General features: G+C 41.8%; 1 protein-coding gene across 3 annotated transcripts in view; it reads left to right on the top strand.

The window, feature by feature from the left end:
* The first annotated feature begins 474 nt into the window (after positions 1–474).
* HDX (highly divergent homeobox) overlaps positions 475–21,618 on the top strand; it is an 84,718-nt gene continuing 63,574 nt past the window's right edge. The window contains exons 1-3 of one of the 3 annotated variants that reach the window (XM_074964468.1): positions 475–741; positions 11,543–11,581; positions 16,233–16,379. In XM_074964468.1, the coding sequence (XP_074820569.1) occupies positions 16,233–16,379 (147 nt within the window). In that variant the 5' untranslated portion in view covers positions 475–741; positions 11,543–11,581. The remainder of the gene's footprint in view (positions 742–11,542; positions 11,582–16,232; positions 16,380–21,618) is intronic. The other 2 variants (XM_074964469.1, XM_074964470.1) reach the window with 2 other exon arrangements.

The following is a 21,618-nucleotide window of genomic DNA, read 5'->3' on the forward strand; positions in this document are numbered from 1 at the left end:
CCCCGCTAGGCTCTGCGAGTGAAACACTTCGATCCTCCCCACCCATGACCAGCGCCGCGGCGGAAGCGGGGCGGCTCCCTGGCAGGGGAGGGGGGCGAGGGCAATGCCGGCCGGGCTCGCACTCGCGCGTGGCGAAGGCGGCAGCAGCACGCCGGCCAAACCGCCGCGGACACGCTGTGATGAGCGCAGCTGAGCACAGGTTGCGCGGGAGCGCCCGTGGCCGCGGCAGGCAGGCAGGCGGGAGGAAGAGCCCCCCCTCCCGGGGGGCGCAGCTGGGCGTGCTGCGGGGCAGCGGCGTTCCCACAAGGAGGCGAGGGGCGCAGCCCGGCCCCCGTAGGCTGGGGAGGAGGCAGACGACTCCCGCTGCCTTCCGCCCGTCTGTGCCCCGCCTCTTCCCTGGGCCTCGCGCTCCGATCCCGAGCTGGGCGGGGCTGTTTCCTGAGGCAGGCACCCACCCATCGCAGCAGCGCGGCTGTTCCTTGTACTGGCCTCCCCTCCCGCCTCAGGCGGGCTGTTCTCTGTACCAGGCGCTCCCCCTGGCGGGAGGGGCGGGGGCAAGGACTGTCCCGGCCGGCGCTGATCTTAGGCTGCCATTGGCCGCTGTCTGCGCTGACGTCACGATCATGATGAGAATTAATGATCGGAGGCGCTGATTTCATTGTGTGACGCCGGGACCGACCCAGCCGAAACCGGCTGAATCCGGAGCCCCCCGGACCAACTCCGCCCGCCCCGCAGAGCACGGTAAGTCCGGCACTGTCCGCGGGGGGCGGGGTATGTGTGCGAGCCCCCAAGGAGGGAGGGGAAGCGCTGAAGCGCTGAGCCTGGGCAGGCAGGGCAGCCAGCCTTGGCTGGGACTGGGTAAGATGCCCCTTGGCTGGGGGCCTGGATGTGGGGGAGGGCAGCCGCTTGGGCTGGTGCTCGCAAAGCAAACTCAGGCACGCATGCGCACTACGGCTCGGTTCTGCTGCGGCAGATGCTGGCTAGCCCCATCCGCCGTTGCGAAGGAAGTACGCATGTGTACGACCGATGTGTTCTGTATGGGCTGGCAGCTGCGCATGCTCTGCGGCTGTTGAGCTCTGCTGGACTGAGTGCGCATGCGTAGTCACAGTCACTTGAGTGATTTCTGACTTTACCCGGTCGGAGTGCGAGGCGCTGATTGCAGCTCTGCGCGCTCGCACGTTACTGCGTCTCAGTAGCTGGTCCATGGGCGTTTGCACAGTTAGGGCGTCTTTAAGGCGTTGGAAAATCTTGCGCATGCGCAATGAGGGCTCCTTGATTTGCCATATGTGGGCTGTTAGGACTCAGTGTCGCTTTCTAGCTGCAATCTCCTAGTGTCAGGGTAGGGTGCGTGGGCTGGGATTGTGGGTGTCCATCCTGCCTGGATCCCCTTTCCTGGCTCCACAGTATAAATACTCATTGCTGGTGGCATGGCAGCCTATGCAGTGGGGTGAAGCTGTGGGCATGATGGGGGGGTGGCAAGAAAATAATTCAAAGCTCATTCTCCCTTGTCTTGGGGCAAGAGGGTTGTGGAGGGTGCTATGTGCTCTACTTGAGGTGTAAGAGAGTATCCGCAGAAGGCGGGGTAGTGGTGGTGGAGGAGGAGAGATTGGGCAAATAACATTGCTCCTATTGCTGCTGTTGTGACACTCTCAGAGATCTTGGGAGACAGGCCAGTCCTTGCTTACAGATAGCCCCTCAACCTGAAGCAAATACTCACCAGCAGCCACACAACAAAACCACTAACCCAGGAACCTATCCTTGCAACAAAGCCCGTTGCCAACTGTGCCCACATATCTATTCAGGGGACACCATCATAGGGCCGAATCACATCAGCCACACTATCAGAGGCTCATTCACCTGAGCATCTACCAATGTGATATATGCCATCATGTGCCAGCAGTGCTCCTCTGCCATATACATTGGCCAAACTGGACAGTTTCTACATAAAAGAATAAATGGACACAAATCAGACATCAATAATTATAACATTCAAAAAACACTTGGAGAACACTTCAATCTCTTTGGTCATTCGATTACAGACCTAAAAGTGGCAATTCTTCAACAAAAAAACTTCAAAAACAGACTCCAGCGAGAGACTGCTGAATTGGAATTAATTTGCAAAGTGGATACAATTAACTTCGGCTTAAATAAAGACTGGGAGTGGATGTGTCCTTACACAAAGTAAAATGACAGGTTTCAGAGTAACAGCCGTGTTAGTCTGTATAGTCTCTAAGGTGCCACAAGTACTCCTTTTCTTTTTTCTTTTTACAAAGTAAAATGATTTCCCCTTGTTTATTTCCCCTCCTACTGTTCTTGTCAACTGCTGGAAATGGCCCACCTTGATTATTACTACAAAAGGTTCCCCCCCACCCCCGCCCCTCACTCTCCTGCTGGTAATAGCTCACCTTTCCTGATCACTCTTGTTACAGTCTGTATGGTAACACCCATTGTTTCATGTTCTCTGTGTATATAAAATCTCCCCACTATATTGTCCACTATATGCATCCGATGAAGTGAGCTATAGCTCACGAAAGCTTTTGCTTCAATAAATTTGTTAGTCTCTAAGGTGCCACAAGTACTCTTTTTCTTTTTGCGGATACAGACTAACATGGCTGCTACTCTGAAATTTAGCCCTTGGGTATTTGCTGGTGAAGGGAGATGGTGGGTGGCATGCAAGTCTTCCAGCTTGTGTTTTGAGGTGGTACTCAGTGCTGATGGTGTGAGCCTTGGTTTAGGAGCATCAGTATGCAGTGGATAAAGAAAATTGCTTCATGCTGCATCCCAGAAGCCTGAGATATGTCACTCTGTTTAATAAGGCCCTTGATACTGTAATGAGTTAAGAATATGCACAATCTACATAAGGAATTGAGTGACCACATGAGCTATTACTGTATAACTATGCTTGTAAAATTCCCTGTGTAGATGAGGTGTGAAATGTCTGAGTACTGTATTTGCTTTAGAAGGAATACTCGTGTGTAAAGTTATGGATATGTTCAAATTGTTGCAAGATGCAGGTCTAAAGAAAAACCTGTTTTGTCAAGCAAGGTTTACTTTAAAATATTTTGATCAGATTTGCCATTAATTACCTATTTTTTTTTTACGAACACATTGTTGCAGAGGCTGAATGTAAATCTTTATATTTATTAGTGTTTCTAAATGAAGATCCTGTTTTGTGACTCCTAGCAGTTAGTTGCCCATGGAGCACGCTCAGACTCTTAAAATGTTTATAGCACTATCTTCCCATGTGCTCCTTTAAATTATTTGCAAGTAGTGTTAATTCTGCAGATACAGTAAACTAAGAACCAATTACTTTTTGCTTTGCACACGAGTACAACGCCTATTTTGAGTAGTGAGTAAAGTAAGAACGGCCTTATTGGATTAGACCAATGATCCACCCAGCTCAGTATCCTGTCTTCCAACAGTGGCCAATACCAGGTGCTTCAGAGGGCATGAACAGAACAGGCAATCATCAAGTGATCCATCCCCTGTCATCCACTCCCCCCACATCCACTTCTGGCAGTCAGAGGCTAGGGACACTCAGAGTATGGAGTTGCATCTCTGACCATCTTGGCTAATAGCTATTGATGGACCTCCTCCAAGAACTTATCTAATTCTTTTTTGAACCACATTATAGTTTTGGCCTTTACAACATACCCTGGCAATGAGTGCCACAGGTTGACTCTGGGTTGTGGGAAGAAATACTTCCTTTTGTTTGTTTTAGACCTGCTGCCTATTAATTTCATTGGATGACCCTGATTCTTGTGTTATGTGAAAGAGTAAATAACACTTATTCACTTTCTCCACACTATTCATGATTGACTTGGATATATCATATAGGCCCTGATCCTGCTAAGATTTAAGTATGTACATAGCTTGGATACGCCTACTGGACATAATGGGACTACTCATGCTTAAACTTAAGCATTTGCCTAAGTGTCTGCAGGATACTTCTTACTATGTTTTTTTGCATTTCTCTCGGCTTGGAAACGAAAACAGGCTAGTCTACCATGAGAACTTACTGACTTCTGGTAGTATTATTCAAAACACTTTTCATGGAAAAAATTCTATTGATATCCATATTTAGTAAATTGTCTTTTAGAACTTTTATAAAACCTAAATTTTAGGCAGACCTTTTCTGATGGTGACCTTTTAAAACAACCCGCCCCTTTGGAGCAATTGTAGTTAATTGTTCCTTGCTTGCTTGGAGTATCGTAGTTTTATGAAGTAGGCAACAATGGTGCAAACTTATGTACAAGAACTTTCAAGAGTAAAGTAAAGCACATGCATAAGTGTTAGTAGAATTGGGGCCAACTCTAGTTGGATCCACACATAGAAACATTGCTCAGCTTCAATAAAGGATTGAGTTCTAAAAGTTAAAGTGCTGGTAGTTCAATGACTGTAGCCCAGGGGTTCTCAAACTGGGGGTTGGGACCTCTCAGGAGGTTGCAAGTTTATTACATGGGGGGGTCGCGAGCTGTCAGCCTCCACCCCAAACCCCGCTTTGCCTCCAGCATTTATAATGGTGTTAAATATATAAAAAGTGTTTTTAATTTATAAGGGGGGTCACACGCAGAGGATTGCAATGTGAAAGGGGTCACCAGTACAAAAGTTTGAGAACCACTGCTGTAGCCTGTTACACAGTGAGTACTTTAGGTAGTGAAAAAGGATGTCAATATACAGTAAAAGCTGTTTTATCCAGCATGTTGGGGGAATGGTGGGTGCTAGTAAGTGAAAAATGCCGGTTAACTAAGAGAGGGAGTTTGGATGTGGGAGGGGGTTTGGGGCTGGAGGTTGCGGCGCAGGAGGGTGTGCAAGGCAAGGGCTCTGGGAGGTAGTTTGGGTGCAGGAGGGGGCTTAGGGCAGCGGGTTGGGGCGCGGGAGGGGGAGCTGGGTGCTGGATCCAGGAGGCACTCACTACAGCGGCTCCCCACAAGCAACAACTTGTCCCAGCTGCTCCTAGGCGGAGGTGCAGCAGGCACCTCTGCCCGCAGCCTCCGCCTGCAGGCACCATCCCCACAGTTCCCATTGGCTGCAGTTCCCAGCCAATGGGAGCTGCGGACCTAGTGCTTGGGGTGGTGACAGTACGTAGAGCCGCCTCTGCCTAGGAGCAGCTGGGACAAGTCGCCGCTTGTGGGGAGCTGCCTGAGGTGAGCATCCCCCTTATCTAGCACCCCGCACCTCCTCCTGCTCCCCAACCTGCTGCTCCGAGCCCTCTCCAGCACCCAAACTCCTTCCCAGAGCCCATGTCCCGCACCCCCTCCTCCGTCCCAACCTCCTGCCGTCCCCGCACCGACCGGACTATAAACTGGAATTTCAATGAAGATCAGAAATGCCGATTTATAGAGCTTTCCAGCTGGTGAAGTGCCTGATAAAACTGCTTTTACTATAGTTAAAAGTAACAGTATCAAATCAATTAGAATACCACATAGTTATTTGGAGTTCTGCTTATTATAGATAACTGCTGCCTTTCCTTTATGTAACTCACATAATATATAATATTCAGGTTATTGTAATTTTGGTCCCTTGTATGCTTGCATACAGACTGTCCTTTATTTATTTATTTTATTTATTTTTTTGATTTTATGGCAAACATAGAACAGAGAACTTTTGAACTGTTGACTGGGAGTTGAAAGGGAAGTGAATGAATATAATTTTAAAATGCAGGGCTCTAATTCTGTGGCTGATTCCTAGCATCTGTACTGACAGTTTATTTTGTTTGTGTATGTATCTTTAAATATGTTTTACTATTTGCAATTGTCTCATTTTTAGGTTTTTTGTATCAGACTCTTTGGAGATTCACTTCTGGAAATCTGCATTGTCAAAAATAGAGCATAAAGAGTGACATTGTATCTGCTTTGAGTATCCAGACTATAATAAGTATGAGGGAATATTTACAGGCCAATATGGCATGTGAAAAGATAATTTATGATAAAGAAAGAAGAATTCTGTGGGGGTAAGGTTTACCTGTTAAAATGGATGGAGTAGAAATGGCAAGGAATGAGTACTGTACTTCAAGCCCTGATGCTTCCATTATGTCCATTAATGGTAACATTCTCTTTCCTTGACTATCAACACACTAACTTAACCTGTGTTTTTTCGTTTTAAATGATGATTTCTTTGTTTAAGACTATAGAGGCTCCTAGCGGCTCCATAGTTAAGGTTGTGTTGAGTTTTGCACTAAAGTATGTATCCTTTTAAATATAATTTTGAGAAATCAATCTGAGAGATGGACTATTTGAAGGACGAACTTTAATTTTCTAAAAGAAAAGGAGTACTTGTGGCACCTTAGAGACTAACCAATTTATTTGAGCATAAGCTTTCGTGAGCTACAGCTCACTTCATCGGATGCATTCTGCTCAAATAAATTTGTTAGTCTCTAAGGTGCCACAAGTACTCCTTTTCTTTTTGAGAATACAGACTAACACGGCTGCTACTCTGAAACCTTTAATTTTCTAGGCATTTTTCAAACTCTGAGCTTTCAGTGTGTTTATTCTAAAAGGCTTAACATTCTTAAAACCATCCTAGAGACCTCAATGCTTAGGGTCCCTATAACATCGCAATCTCAAAAGTCAGAAATTACACACAAGGCTTCGTAGTTGGAAAAACTGAATTCAGTTTAAATTCTGGGGGAGGAAAAAAACACTTTAAAATACAAACAATCTTTTGACTGCTTTGTAGTAACTGAATATATCTTTTGCCATTGAGCACTGAATCTTCAGGGAGGACTCCCATTTTCTGTGGTCTTTTCAATGGCCCTCATGCTGTGGTTTTCTCCTGAGACACCAAGATATACACCTTTGTTCCTAATTATATGTCTCTAGGTTCCACCCAGTCTCACTTACACAAACTACAAGAACCTCCCACAAAGGGAGCCCTAGTCCTATATACCAAATATCGACTTTGTCTACACTACCACTTTTGTTGGTAAAACTTTTGTTGGTCAGGGGTGTGAAAAAACCACACCCTGACCTACATAAGTGTCACCGGCAAAAGTGCTGCTGTGGACAGCACTATGTCAGCAGGAGATAACGCTAACGCTGCTTGTTGGGAGTGGTTTGATTATGCTGGCAGGAGAGAGCTCTCCTGCTGTCAAAGAGTGGCTACAGGGTAGACCTTACAGCAGGACAGTTGTAGTGGTACATGTAGCTGTTTACATGGAGACTTAGGTTGGCTTAACTACACTGGGTAGAGCTGTGGATTTTTCCTGAGCTGCGTAATTATGCTGACCTAATTTGCTAGTGTAGACCAGGCCTTAGGAATGGCAGAAATTCACAGTACTCTTCTGGTCCTTCTATATTTGGAGACCAATTCTGAATGCTTAGGTCAATAATTTCAAACTGGTATGCATTTTTAGGCTTTTAACAAAAAGTGGTCTTTTTTTTTTTTTTTTTTTTTTTTAAAGGGTGCTATGCATGTGGAACACGCTGTGACGGGTTGGGTCACAGAAACTCCCTCAAGACTGTCACTAGATGTGCTGGGATACCACTGAGAACAAACCCCCCTGCCAGAAGAGGCTTCCCTCCACTCCTGTCTTGCTGAGTTAGACACTTCAGTCAGCTTCAGCACAGACCCAGAGGTTGGGCCACACCTCTTTGCAGTTCACTGAAATTGAGATCCACTCAGCTCAGGGGCTTCTTAGTTATACTTATACTGTCCATAGTATATAGACATAACCTAAAAGTGGAGGGAGTGGTGGTCCCCTCAGGCAAGCCATAGGAGATTCACTCCATTAGGAACTTACCTTTCAACAGGAGCTATGTGCTATGTTTCTCAGGCCAATTTATCTGTATCTCCTTTTCCCCCACTCCCACCTGTCCTAGCTCCTGCTACAAATAGAGCACATTGACAGTTGGAGAAAGAGGGGGAGTTGTAGCCAAAGATGCTTGAGAAATGAAGTTTCAGCACTGCTGGAGAAGAAGCTTCTGCATGTAGAGAACCTACTGTGGCTCATGAGAGGTTGGGTACTTCTTGGACAGACGTCACAAAAGCATTTAGATTTGACTCTTAATGTTCATATTAAACAAAGCTGCAGAGAAGCTGCAAGAGGATGGAGCTTGACTTTTTTGGCCCCTGATACTCACCATCCTTTTTGCCTAGGTCAGTTCCTTGGCCCCGGTGCCTGGCTCCCTGGTTCTTTGGCTTCACGTAGATTCCCTCACTTAACCTCTTTCTGTAGACTGTGTTTTTTGTGTTCATTACATTTAGAAAAAGCCTCTCTAAATGAAGCAAGGAGAGTAGTGGGGCTGGTCATCTAGGCTCAGGATAAGTGAGCAGCAGGGGCTAGAGAACTAGTAGGGAGACCTACTTCCTAGCTTATATTGACTGTTTAGGTCAATCAGCTTTTGTCAAACATGGGAAAAGCTAATACAGATACAAATGAGTATGTCAACGCTGACATGTTAGACATAAAACTGAGTTCTAAATTCTACACATGTAATACAATGTTTAAACAAATTATAAATGGTATAAAATATAATTGTGCTTTGACACCATAACATTTAGCAAACATAACACTTGATGAAAACTGTCTTATCTTACTAGCAAAATAGGCAAATTGTGCAACTGTTCTAATTATTTCCTCATTATTGTTATCCTGCTTCAAGAAAAAATAACCAATGCAACCTCAACTCTCACGCCTTGTCACCTAAACATAATACCCAAATTCACAGACTCTTCTACTCTACAAGAAACTACCTTTCAATTCCAACTACCAACTATACAGACATCCAGTTCTTCAGATTTCTACAGATCCAGTTCTTCACACTTCACAGGAACATTGTTATTTTAGTCTTGCTGAAGTCAAAAGTCCATGTTTCTAACTTAAAAGTCTGAGATCCAAGTTCTGGTGAAATTGTGAGATATTGGATATGTGCTTTGTGGGTGGCTGTAATTGGAAATGGAGCTGGTTTAAACTGAGGAGTCTGTATTTGAGGCTGATCTGGGTGTTAATATTATCTTAACTGCTGACTTATTTATTTATTTTTTTTAAAGTGATTGCGGTGATAGGAAATGCACTAAAGCAAACTTAACTGTAAGTTAAAGATGTCTTGTGCATGGATTTGTATACACATTTTCCCCTGCTTATCAGTGGACTTCTCAAATAAGAAGGTTAGAGGCTAAATAATATCATCTCAGATTTTTCTGTACCTGTAGCAATTATCTAGGTAATACAAGCTGATTATGTTTCACAAAAGGAAATAAGTGAAATATAGACCTTTGAGAAACCATAAAGATCTTAGAGAAAAATTTTCCATTTAATGGGTTATTCTTCGTAAACACAGTTGTGGGAGTTATGGTTAGGGTATTCTGAAATTTTAAAGTTTTCTGCTGGAGAACTCTATTACAGTGAATTGAAGTTTTCTTCATTGTGGCATAGTGAAGTAGTGCCCAGTCTAAATGATGAATTTTAGAACATGTATTGGAGACAGGAAACAGTCAAATTTTGTGAGGTTTTGGTATCTGCAAATATATTTGATTTTTCAGTTTTGTTTCCTGACAGTACTTGGGAGTCTCTTTATTTTAGTGCTCAGTTTTTATGGGCAGTTATTGACTTCCAAATAAAACTGGATGTTTGTTTATGAAAAAATCCAAGGTAGCAAAATTTCACTTCTAATGAGCTGTTACTGTGTACAAGAACCTATGGATTTTTATATTGTTAAGTAACCAATGTTGGCTTATTTTACAATAGCTGCTAGGCTTGTACATCTGTGGTGTTTGTTTACTCATTTATTAATTTAACATAAACATTCTTTACATACTTATTTTGGTGGGTTTTAGGGTTTTTTTTCCCCTCTCCATGTCAGTTCTTTGAAACCCTCATTAGTTCAAATATGGGAAATGTGACTCACTGCAGCTCTTGTATTTTGCAGGATGACTTTCACTCGGTCTAATTAACTTAACTAAGGGATTTAAAACAAAATGCTTCTCATTTATCTCAGTGCAGCTCCTGAAAGTTAATATAGTTCCCTCAAATCTGATAACTTTTATAAAGTTTAACATTTTAAATAGGTACTTGAGGCTCTAGCTATGAGTTACGTTGCAATATTTCTGAAGTGTGAGTTAATTACTGGCAGAAATCCAGTGTGAAAAGCACTAGGTGTAAACTGACTTCCAACTACACTTATTTTAATAACTGGAAAAGAAATGTTGCTGATTGCACCCGGATACTTATTAAACCAGTATTAAAACAGAATGACAACTGGCATACCTTGTATGACTGAATGTTCAGGGCTTCCTACTGTTAATGTCACAAATAGTGTCCCTTTTTGGCCTTATGCTCATGGCCAAAAGGATCTCCAAATGGAAAACTTTACTTTTGCTTACTATTCAGTTCCTAAATTGAGACTAGCAAGATGGATGCAACTTTTTTAAAATTCTCTTCTAATGTCTTGGGAGACAGTGTGTTTTCCATCTTGCTCTGAACATAGACTCCAAACTTTCCTCATTCCTGGGTTTTGCTTTATTTGTAACTCAAATAACAACCAATTATGAACCTCAGTTTAAGCTTTCTCTCCAGTTTGGTCATTTCTAGGTTTTTGCTAAGACCTCTAACCCAGACCTTGGCTCACTTTTCTCGGTGAGATGCTACAACTCTTCTTGTATCATGGCTGAAACAACAAAAAAAATCCACCTGCTAGTATGACTTAGCAGCAGTAACTACAATGCAGTGTTCAAACACTAATATTAGAATGGCTCAACAAAGCAGCAGCCCTGTCACCATCCTGTTAATTTCCTTTGGGTTTAAATAATTTGAGAGACTTTTTTGTGTTTTTCATCCGGTTTTCTTTGAGTTTTATCACTGAAAATTTCGGCTCAGACTCAAGTGGAACACTGCTTGTGCAACAAACTAACTCAGTTGCAGGGTAACATAGAGAAAAGTCTTCACATCTGCAGTTGTCATTCGCTACCCACATTAGATATATGTTGGACAAGAAAATAGATATGGGGGAAATATCCAGATAATGCATCATTGAAGTTGCTGCACTATTAGTTTAATACATTATATATAAACTTAAACATGTGTGTGAATACGTGTGTATGTGTGTGTGTGTGTATAAAAACTAAAGGGATAAAATCACTGCTCTTTCGTTTCTGAGATTTCAGTTCAATTTAATATAATTTCTGAAATGTAAATAAGTTTGTTCTCAGCTGAAATCTGTATTGTAATGTCACAATTTTAATTTTTAATTTAGAATTTCTGCTCACTAAAGAACCTTATACGAAACAAGATTAAGCCTAAATTTGTTCTGCCTCTGGAAAAGGACAGTACTTAAACGTTAGGACAGATGAATTTGAAGAGCAGTGTGAATAAAGTGGATATTCTGTCTTTTTATTTCTCTCTCCATTGACTAGGAGTATCACTGGATAGGTCTTTGAATGAATGGATTTGTCATCCATAGAAATTTAGGAAATGAAAAGAAACTAAAATTAAGGGGGAGAAATCAATGCAGACCCATTTGTTGGCTCTCACTCTTAGCCGGTTTATTCAATAAACCTTAGATGCAAATTGCTCTTGTGAACTAATGCTCATCTGTTCTCTTAGGGCTGGATCCTGCATTCCTTGGGCAACCAAAACCTCCAAGTAAGTTAATGATTCAAAACATAACCCTGCTATATAGTTTGATTCCAAAATATCTGTAGGGTTATCTAATAGTCTTCCTGGCAGGAAGTAGGCTCCTGTGAATCTGTTTAGATAGTAATCCTGCAAAGCTACTGTTGAAAGTAATATCAGGAGTAAGAATCCTACCCACCTTGGAAAGCCTCCTCACTTACTCCATTTGTTATGTCTGTTGATTATGAAGATCCTTTGCGGAGGGGAAACCTAATCATTTAGTGACTTTTTGTGGGGTTCTGTGCAAGGGTCTACCTACTGCTTGTCTTGGCAGGATTGGGGTGTAGTGTATAACTGCCACATTTGTGCAGCACCATGTATGATATTTTATGCAAATTATTTAAATAGGCTAACATGTCTATGGAAATTCACACATAACTATTAAACACCATAAAAATTGTGCAAGTTCAGTGCAGGTGAGAGGCATGTAGTTGACAGCCCTGATGGATGAAGTTCTCTCTCAGTAGAGCAACTGCAGGAGAAGCAGGGGCAAGCTTCTTACACATACCGGCTGCCAGCACAGCTATGTTGGGAAGGGGAGAATTCTTTTCAGAGTAACAGGTAGTTCCAACTCTATGGCCATTTTGAGACTGAGATAGATCCTTTCAGGAAGCCTTTATTTTAGTAAATTTTTACCTATAGGGGGATTACATAGGTAGGTTCACCAAATCTGCACTCACAGGCAAAATCTCCTACATTGTTCTTGCTGTTCTTCAGACAAACTCTATAATTTAAATGCTCCACCCTGTTCCTTATAGATATCTACCATTATCTAAAAATATACAGGTACTAAAAAAAAGAATAAAACAAATACTAGCATAGATCTTAATTCACTTCTAAATGCAACATTTTGCAATATAAAATTACTTCAAAAACTATTTTAGGGTCCTCAAACAAACTTCTGTTTCTCCCTCCCCCTTCCCACATAGGTGATCATCAGGACTTGACCCCACAATATTCAGATCCACAGAGAGACCTCTTCTATACACTTTATAAGAGAAACTGCTAGGGCAAATATGCTCTTATCATTTTAGTGAACCAGCCCATAGAAGGAGACATAACATGATTTGCCAGTTATACAGCTGTTTGTGACATTACTCCTGGGGGAATTCTGAACCACTGGGTGTGCGTAGAATCCATGTCCCGTGCAGATTTCTTTGCTTCCCCGCAGAAAAATGACTTTCTGACAGAGAAGCAAAGGGAAGCTGCAAGAGCAGTCATGCACCATTCCCTAGCATTGCAGGTACATCATTTCAGGCACCTGGAGCAGCCAGCAGATAGGTAAATCACCGTGGGGCTGAGGACAACCCAGCCAGTGGCTCCTATCCTGAGCTGAGATCAGCTGCTAGTCCTGGCTGGGCTGGAGACAGGAGAGGATGGGATTTCCTCTTCCCCTGCAAGGAGTGGCTGGGGCTGTGTCAGACCCACCTGCAGAACCCTCCCCCAGCTGCAGGAAGCTCAGTATCCTCCCCTGCTTCCTGCCCCCATCACTTGTCAGCTGTGTGGGGAAGGGTCACTGTATGGGGAGCTGCTCCCCCATCCACCCAACCCCTATGCATCTGGATCTCCCATACCCAGACACCCTTGCCAAGTCTTACCCTGTACACCCAAAACCCCCTATCACTCCATACCTGAACCCCACCTCACTGCACCTCAACCCCTTCATCTGGAACCCCCACAATGAGCTGCTGTGCATCCAGATCCCCCCATATCTAGACCTCCCCCCCACTGAGCTGCCTGAACCCAGATTGTCCCACACAGAACCCTGTCACTCCACACAGGTATCCCCCCCACACTGAGGCCCTTCACACTTGGATCCTGCCTCATTGAGCCCGCCTTCCCCACACCTGGTGCATCTGGCGCAGAGCCCAGGGTGTTTATGGGGCAGGTCCAGGCCTTGTGTTGCATCAGGGTTAGCCACACCGCTGAGTTTGTGTCCCAGGGGTAGATGGGGGGCTGAGGGGGGGCCTGCAGGGTGATCTCCCACCTTCATGCAGCCAGTGGCCTGTGCTCCCCACTGCCATGCTGGAGCCTCTGCATTTATTTATTGACAAATAAAACTTGCAGAATTTTTAATTTTTTTTGTGCAGAATGCCCTCAGGTGTATGACATACAGTGGCATGTTGAGTTATCAGGATTTGGTTTCTGGCTCTGTGATGAGAGTGGGTTCTAGTTGTGAGAGCCAGCATCACCAAGTATAACAGATCAATTTGGTCATCTATAGGAACTGAACCTGGGATCTCTATCATTTGAGTTCCATTCATATCGAGGCAGCAGAAGACTCATAAACTTGTACACGTGGTCTAGCGTCCAGATAGGGTCAAAGATACCCAGGGTTCAAATACTTCTTCAGAAAGGCAGTGTGAATCAGTGGATGAAATTTAGGTCTGTCGTATCAGAGAACTGGGTTCTATTTCTAGCTCTATTTGTGGGGGGGCCTTACGAAAATTCTGTTACCTTATTTGTAAAATGTATGAATGATAGTTGCCTCTCTTATGAAAGGGGTGTGAAGTCTTGCTCGTTAGTGGAAGAGATGCTCTCATATCTTTTGCCTTGTAGTTTGTTGTACATTCCTCAAGGCTACAGAGTATTGGGAGGGATGGTCTCTCCCTCCCCCCAGTGTATGACATTTTACTAGTTCTGCCTGGTGCATGATGGACCTTGGTGCAAAAATGCATGACACTTGGCAGGTCTGTTAGTGCTGTAAACAACATAACTTCTGTTAGACTGACAGTCTGAGGTAAGGGACGGGAGGGGAGGTGAAATATGGTATGGACAAATCATCTTCAGTCTGCACTGTTGGAAGGAAAGGAATTAACCACCTAATTTTTGAAAGCCACATTAAAAATCTTTGCGAAAATGCCTCTTTTCCCCCATTCTCTTTTTTTCCCTTATTAGCATTTGGAGGAAAATAAACTTTGCCATTAAAGCTCTGGCCTAGGGAAATAGTGGAATTTTACATTAATGACTGATGATATTGGTGGTGAAACACCCTGTTGAAGTTTGACAGATTTCAGATCACAGTATTAAAAAAAATTCCAGTCATTGCTTTGACACCTACATTTAAAGAAAATAAATCTCTAGTTTTTCAGCCTGATAGTTTGTAAAGGTACAGTGTTTTCAGTTAAATGTAACATGATTTTCTATTTCTTTTTATTTTAAAGAATTATTTTGCTGAGGGTCAAGTTTTTTCTCTTGTTCAGAAATGTCAGTCTAACATTCTGTTTTGTATAAAACAAGCTGAATTTATTGTTTCTACATGAAATTTTTTTACTTTATAGGAAACTAATGATTGTGGTTATAGTCAAGATTCTGTCTAATATCTACAACCAATTAAAATTTTTAGATGTTTTAAATTTTATTTTGGACAAAAATTATTTTAACAGTTTTCTCCTTAAAATATCCCACTAGCTGGGATTGATTTTTTTTTTTCCTTCCTCTTTTCCCATGAAATGGACTTCTTGTTTTTCTTTTTACTGTGTTCTGCATTTACTTAAAAGTGTAAAAAGAATTTGTATGGTCAGTTGTTCTTTGCTTCCTGAGGCACTATATCAGGTACTTCCAAAACTGCCATCACATGCTATCATGCTCTTCTCCTGCTGCCATCTTTTATTTAAAGCCAAATAAAGGGCCTATTCCTGAATTGCACATGTGCTTAAAATTCCCACTAATGTTTTGGATGCATAAGGGTAGTAGGATCAGGCAATAAAATGTTAAATGGTGATAAAGTGAAAAAGCATCCTTTGAGGTAACAACTTCATCTTGCCAGGAGTGAGGGGTTTTTTTGGATGATAATGTAAAATAGCATTAGGTTTATGTGGAGTGTGTATTCTTAATTTTATGGAAAAGGTGGACATGTAGACTTTATGCCTGGACTAGTACGTTTTTATGGAGATTTAGCGAAGTTGACTTAGGGCATGTCTACACTACAGCACCACACTATGACGCTGCAGTGCCGCTGTGTAGACACTTCCTACATCTACTAAAGGTTTTTTCCGTCAGTTTAGTTCATCTGTCTCTCTGAGAAGCAGTAGATAGGTCAATGGAAGAATTCTTCTGTCAACCTAACAGCTTCTATACCAGGTATTAGGTCCATCTAACTGCTGCATTCAGGGTGTGAAATTTTTCACAGCTCTGAGTGACATAGCTTTTTGGTGTAGACCAGGCCTTTACAGCCTTGGTTAAATGTTTGATGAGTCTTCACTGCCCCCAAGATGACAGTTTGACTTCATCTCATACTTTGTGCTGCTCCGTAGAGAATTTACTGGTGGTTGTTACAAGCAACATTAGCATCTTCAGGAAGAAGCCTTTTTGACTGAAATTAGTTAGAAGAGGTTTTTAGTTAGTATTGCTATAAAAAGGTGACAGTCTTTTTTGATTATATAATTTAACAGCTCAGGTTAAATCCATCTCATAAAGGAAAACTACGAACATAGTTCGTATCAGAAGTTTTGAAAAGTAAATAAAAATATCAGTATGGATGTTTTTTGTTTTTTGTTTTTTTTTTTAGGAAAAAAATGAGATGTGTACACTAGTTTTATGATTGTTTGGATAAATGAGTAATTTCTACAAGTATTAAAATATTTATTCCAACTTTCAGAGTATCTTCTTTTATTTTTAGATGAATCTGCGTTCTGTATTTACTGTAGAACAACAAAGGATATTACAGCGTTATTATGAAAATGGAATGACAAATCAAAGTAAAAATTGCTTTCAGCTCATATTACAGTGTGCACAAGAAACTAAGCTGGACTTCAGTGTAGTCAGGGTAAGTACTGAGGCCTTCCACACTTGAATTTACATAATTATTTAACAAGTACATTTGTTTACATAAAATATCTGTAGGGGATGGAATCATTAACTTTATTTTTTTAAAAAAGGCTTCTATCCCCAGCTGTAATATATGCTCATTTTTTCCTGAGAGAGGGCTGCTTGTAGTCTGTGTTCCTATGAACGCTTTGACGTTATTGAAGTATTAGTAGGGACTTTCATACTGTGCAAGCAGCAGGGGTCCCTTCAAGAAAGTTAAACTCCAAATAGGGTTTTCCTGCTGAAAACCTAGATTATATACTACGTAAAGTGAACGTTGTTTATATCAGGAAACCACTTTGAAATAGAATAGAAATTTTGTATCCTTTAAAAATGACATTGAGAGAGATGTATACAACTGCTGTCTTCTCATGTTTGTGTTCCTTGTCATAAGTAGATGGCATTGCTGCTTATTGGTATTTACAGTTATCTCTGAACAATAATATCATTGAGTAGCTTAGTGCTTCTGGGGTCTCTTCTGTAGACACTGAATTCCATGGGAGCGGGATAATGCTCCCTCTATGAAAGAAGAGCCATTTTGTTATATAATGTTTCACAAGGAAGTAGAAATCATGAAGCAATAATTGAGAGTTGGTACAACAATCAAGCAGGCAGGAGCAGATACAAGCTGCTGCAGTGGGTACATCTACAACACCGTGTGGGAGGGAGGAAGGAGGTTAGACCCATTTAGTTATTCCCAACCCTGCGGACCCAGAACCATGTAGGGGAGTGCCCCTCCCCTCCCATCCCCCCACTCCAGGGGCACCAGCTTCTAAGTAGCCTTGTCTCTCTGGAGAAACCTGAGCTCAGGATAGGGGAAAAAAAAAACCCGGGGAGCTCACCAGAAACTCAGACTGGCAGGAGCAGACAAGTAGCTGCAGTAGGGAACTTTGGATGCTTTCTACAGTTTTTGCTCTGGACAGTCTCTCCCCGTGCTGATTGTCTGTTTGCATCAGGTCCCTCACAGTCTCTTTGCCTCACTCTACCTGTAGTACTTACTCCTTGCCTTCCATCCCTCTTCTTTCTTCTCCAATCCCCTTTGCTCTGTTCCCTGAAGGTCCATTCTTCCTTCAGTTTTCTGTCTGTTTAGCCATCGCCTTCCTGACAAAAGCATTTCCACAAAAATTGTGGCAGTAACATGCCATTTGCAGACCAACATACCGCTTGCTGTGCTGGCATTTTGTAATCCCGACCCCTCCTTGTCTAATGTGTCTGTTTAGATTGTAGAAGCAAAGACTATCTCTTACTGTGTATAGTGCCTAGCACAGTGGGACCTAGATCTCAGTTGGGACGCATAGATGCTACCATAGTACTGGAAAAAATTAATAATAATGTAAAAGTCATACAGAAAATACCATAGTGTTTCTGATGTTAATCTCTGTATGGAGTCTTTGTTAGTTTTATGGGTTAGTATATTGCCATCTTGACAAATTCTTGAATTGGTTTGGGGATAAGGTAAAGACTTATTTTGAGATTCTCTTTAATGACTTATTTTGGTTTGTGATACCATTTAAAAAACAAAAATAAGCTTTATGACAAAAGTAGATGATGCAATATATTGGTTGTTTCCAAATTAGGACCTGTACAGCCAGTCCTACAAAGAAAGAGGATTTTTTTCCTTGCTGGGATACTTAAGCATTCAAACCAAAAGGGATTTGGACGTTCCCAACATAAAGAGTTCAGAAATAAGCTATTTCTTTAATAATTAACATAACTATAGTTGTAAAATATTTTACCAAAGCAGTTTTACTTCAATTTATTGTATGTGTTTTAAAATAACCTTGATTTGACAACTGAGTATTAATTTTGCTGAACGATGAGGTGACTTTTCTATAAGTTCCAAGCTGTGGGGGGTGTTTTTTTTTTTAATATATTTTACAGTTTTTTCTTTTGATATAATTTCAATTTGAAAAGGATGTTATCTGAATAGAAGTAAAACAAATAGTACCACAGGATGCAATAATTTTTCAATTATCCATCTCAAATTAATGTCTGTGATTGTGAGCTAATGGGGAGAGAAATTAATTTGCTTTTTCCTGAAACTTGTGGCTAGTCATTTTTGGGTTGTAGGCTGCTTGTTTCTGTTTTTTCCTCTTAAGAAGAGAGCAGAACTAAAAACATAATGTGAGGAATTTAAGCCCTTCCGAAACCAAACACTTATATACGTAACTATTGAAGTCAATGAGATGATTTGCATGCTTTATCTTGTGCTTAACTTCAAGTGCTTTGCTGGATCGGGGGCTACATAGCATTACAATTGTTAAATTTATGTTTTTATACTGATCATTAGAACTTGTAAATGAGATGTCATCATTGGTATCATTCTTTATTTTGCATGATACATGCTAGTAGATGGATGGTAATGCAGAAAGTTGCTGTCTTCCGTTAACATGAGTGTCAGATTACTTTTGTATTGGGGTGAGATTTCCAGTGAATTTCTATAGGTATGAGGTTCAAATATTAAAAAACCAAAACCAACTATGTGGGTGTATCAGAATGTAAGGTGGGGTTGGCTGCTTTTTTTTTTTTTTTTAAGTGCTTTTATAGAAATCCAGAGTAAGTACAGAATAAAATCTCCCTTTTGTTCTGCGTAAAATTGATCACTTGGTTTGCTGAATTTTCAGCTCTTGTTTGAGTTAACTGGTCACCATTTTGCTGCACACCAAAGATCAGCAAAGTGGAACAGCAGAAAAGAAAAATTGCACTATATGCTCTATGTATACACTTACGGTCTGATCCTGCACCCGTAGATGTCTAAGGAGTTTTGTCACTAGCTTGAATGTGAGCAGAAGGAAACACTTATTTTCTGGTGGTTACTTATATATGTAACTCTCCTCTTTATACTGAAGCATATAAATTAGCAGAAATCGACAGTTACAAATCTGAAGTCCAATTTACAGCTTGTATATACTTAATATGCTTGTGGTACAGCTGCACCACTGCAGCTGTGCCACTGTAGTGCTTCAGTCTAGATGCAACCTATATGATGGGAGGGGTTCTCCCATTGGTTTGGTCAATGGAAGAATTCTTCTGTCGGCCTACTGCTGTCTACACGGGGACTTAGGGCGGTTTAATGCCGCTGCTCAGGGGGGTGGATCTTTTACACCCTGACCGACATAGTTAAGCCAACCTGATTTTTCTAGTGTAGACCAGGCCTCAATAGGCAAGAGACAGGATGAGTGAGGTAGTATCTTTGATTGGACCAACTTCTGTTGGTGAGAGAGACAAGCTTTCGAGCTACACACAGCTCTTCTTCAGGTCTGGGAAAGGTACAAAAATGTCACATCTAAAGAGAAGGTGGAACAGGTTGTTTTGTATAAGTAGTTAACATATTGTACGAGACCATTCAGTGTGGAGTGACCAATTAACACCTCTGCAGTCATAGGACAAAAAAAGGAGGATTAGTGGGTTACAGACTGTTGTAATAAGGCATAATCCAGTGTTTTTATTAAAACTGTTATTTTTATGGTCTAGCAAAGTTATAAATTTTGAGCTCCCAGGCTCATCTTTTAAATGTGTTTGTGCAGATTTTCTTTGAGGATGAGGCCGGAGAGGTCAGTTATGTAGTGATCTGAAAATTGTGATATTGTGGTTTTTTGTCTTTTTTATAATTTTTCTGTGTGAGTTCATTCAAGAGCATAGTGATTGTCTGGTTTCACCCACATAGTTGTTATTGGGGCACATGTTGTGATAGGCATGTTCAGCATCTTTGTCTACATTTAATTTAAGCCTGAGAGTTTGAATTCATAACTTCGCCAGACAGTGAAAATCATGGTCTTAATAAAGATACTGGATTTATGGCTTATTACTACAATTTGTAACATATTAACCACTGTTTTTTTTCCTGTGACAGCATAGGTGTTAAGTGGCCACTTCACCTTAAATGGTCTCTTAGAATACATGGTAACTATTTTATGTTAAACAGTCTATTTCACCTTCTGTTTAGCTGTGACCCTGAGTACCTTTCCCAGACCTGAAGAGCTCTGGGGTAGTCTACACTGGCAGCAGCGCTTTAACGTGGCTTGTGTGGTCATGGCAGAGCGCTGGGAGAGAGCTCTTACAGCGCTCTAAAAAAACCACCTTCACGAAGGGCATAGCTACCAGCCCTGGGAACGCGGCTCCCAGCGCTGGTGCACTGTCTACACTGGTGCTTTACAGCGCTGAAACTTGCTGCACCCCTGAGCGAGAAAGTTGCAGTGCTATAAAGTGCCAGTGTAGACAAGCCCTCTGTGTAGCACAGAAGTTGATTCAATAAAAGATATTGTCTCACCCACCTTGTCTCTCTAATATCCTGACACCAACATGGCTACAACACTGCAGACAACTTAATACGAAACTGTTATGAGTGTGTAAATTCATCCCACCGCTCTCATGGTAAAGGTTGTTTTTGTAGTACGGATATTGTAACACCATACATGCTGTCAGAGGCGCCGACTTTCTAATGTGCCGGAGTGGTGCTCCCCTCCTGCCCCGCCCCCACTCCACCCCTTCCTGTAAGGCCCTACCCCACCTTGCCTCTTCCTGCCCCTGCCCCACCCTTGCTCCTCTTCCCTCCCTCCCAGTGCCTCCTGCATGCCGCGGATCAGCTGTTCCATGGCGGGCGGGAGGTGCTGGGCAGAGAAGGAGGTTCTGATAGAGGGACTACCAGTAAGTGCTCAGCACCCACCATTTTTTTTTTTTTTTTTCCCCACTGATGCTCCAGCCCTGGAGTACTCATGGAGCTGGTACCTAGGCATGCTGCTTCTAATAAGTTACTAGCAACACTCTGTTGAAATGCTGAAATTAGTGTTCCCCACGACCTTTCTTAAATATATTTTTATTCATTGGCTTCAGAGCAAGTTTTCCTAAGGATATATTTTGTTTGAAACCAGTCATGTGTTTTTGGAACAGTTTTGTACAAAATCACTAAAGAACTCTGGCTTGTTTTCTTCAAAAGAGAGAGACTTTCGCATAAAACAGCCTCCACCGTTTTAAATATCTTGAATATAATTCTATATATCTTCACTGTTAGTTACAGAAATATCTGTAATGGGAAATTATTCCATCTGTTGAACCCAATCCCCTTAGTCTGTATTATATTTGTGTAATCAAATCAATTTCTCACTAAAAGCAGCTCTGGAGGTATATGATATAAAAATGTTTGTCTTTCTTTTTAATTTGACTTTTTAAAATTCTTTTTTGACCAATCTTCAATTCAG

Source organism: Natator depressus, chromosome 9, assembly GCF_965152275.1.
Source record: "Natator depressus isolate rNatDep1 chromosome 9, rNatDep2.hap1, whole genome shotgun sequence".
Classification (NCBI taxonomy): domain Eukaryota; kingdom Metazoa; phylum Chordata; order Testudines; family Cheloniidae; genus Natator; species Natator depressus.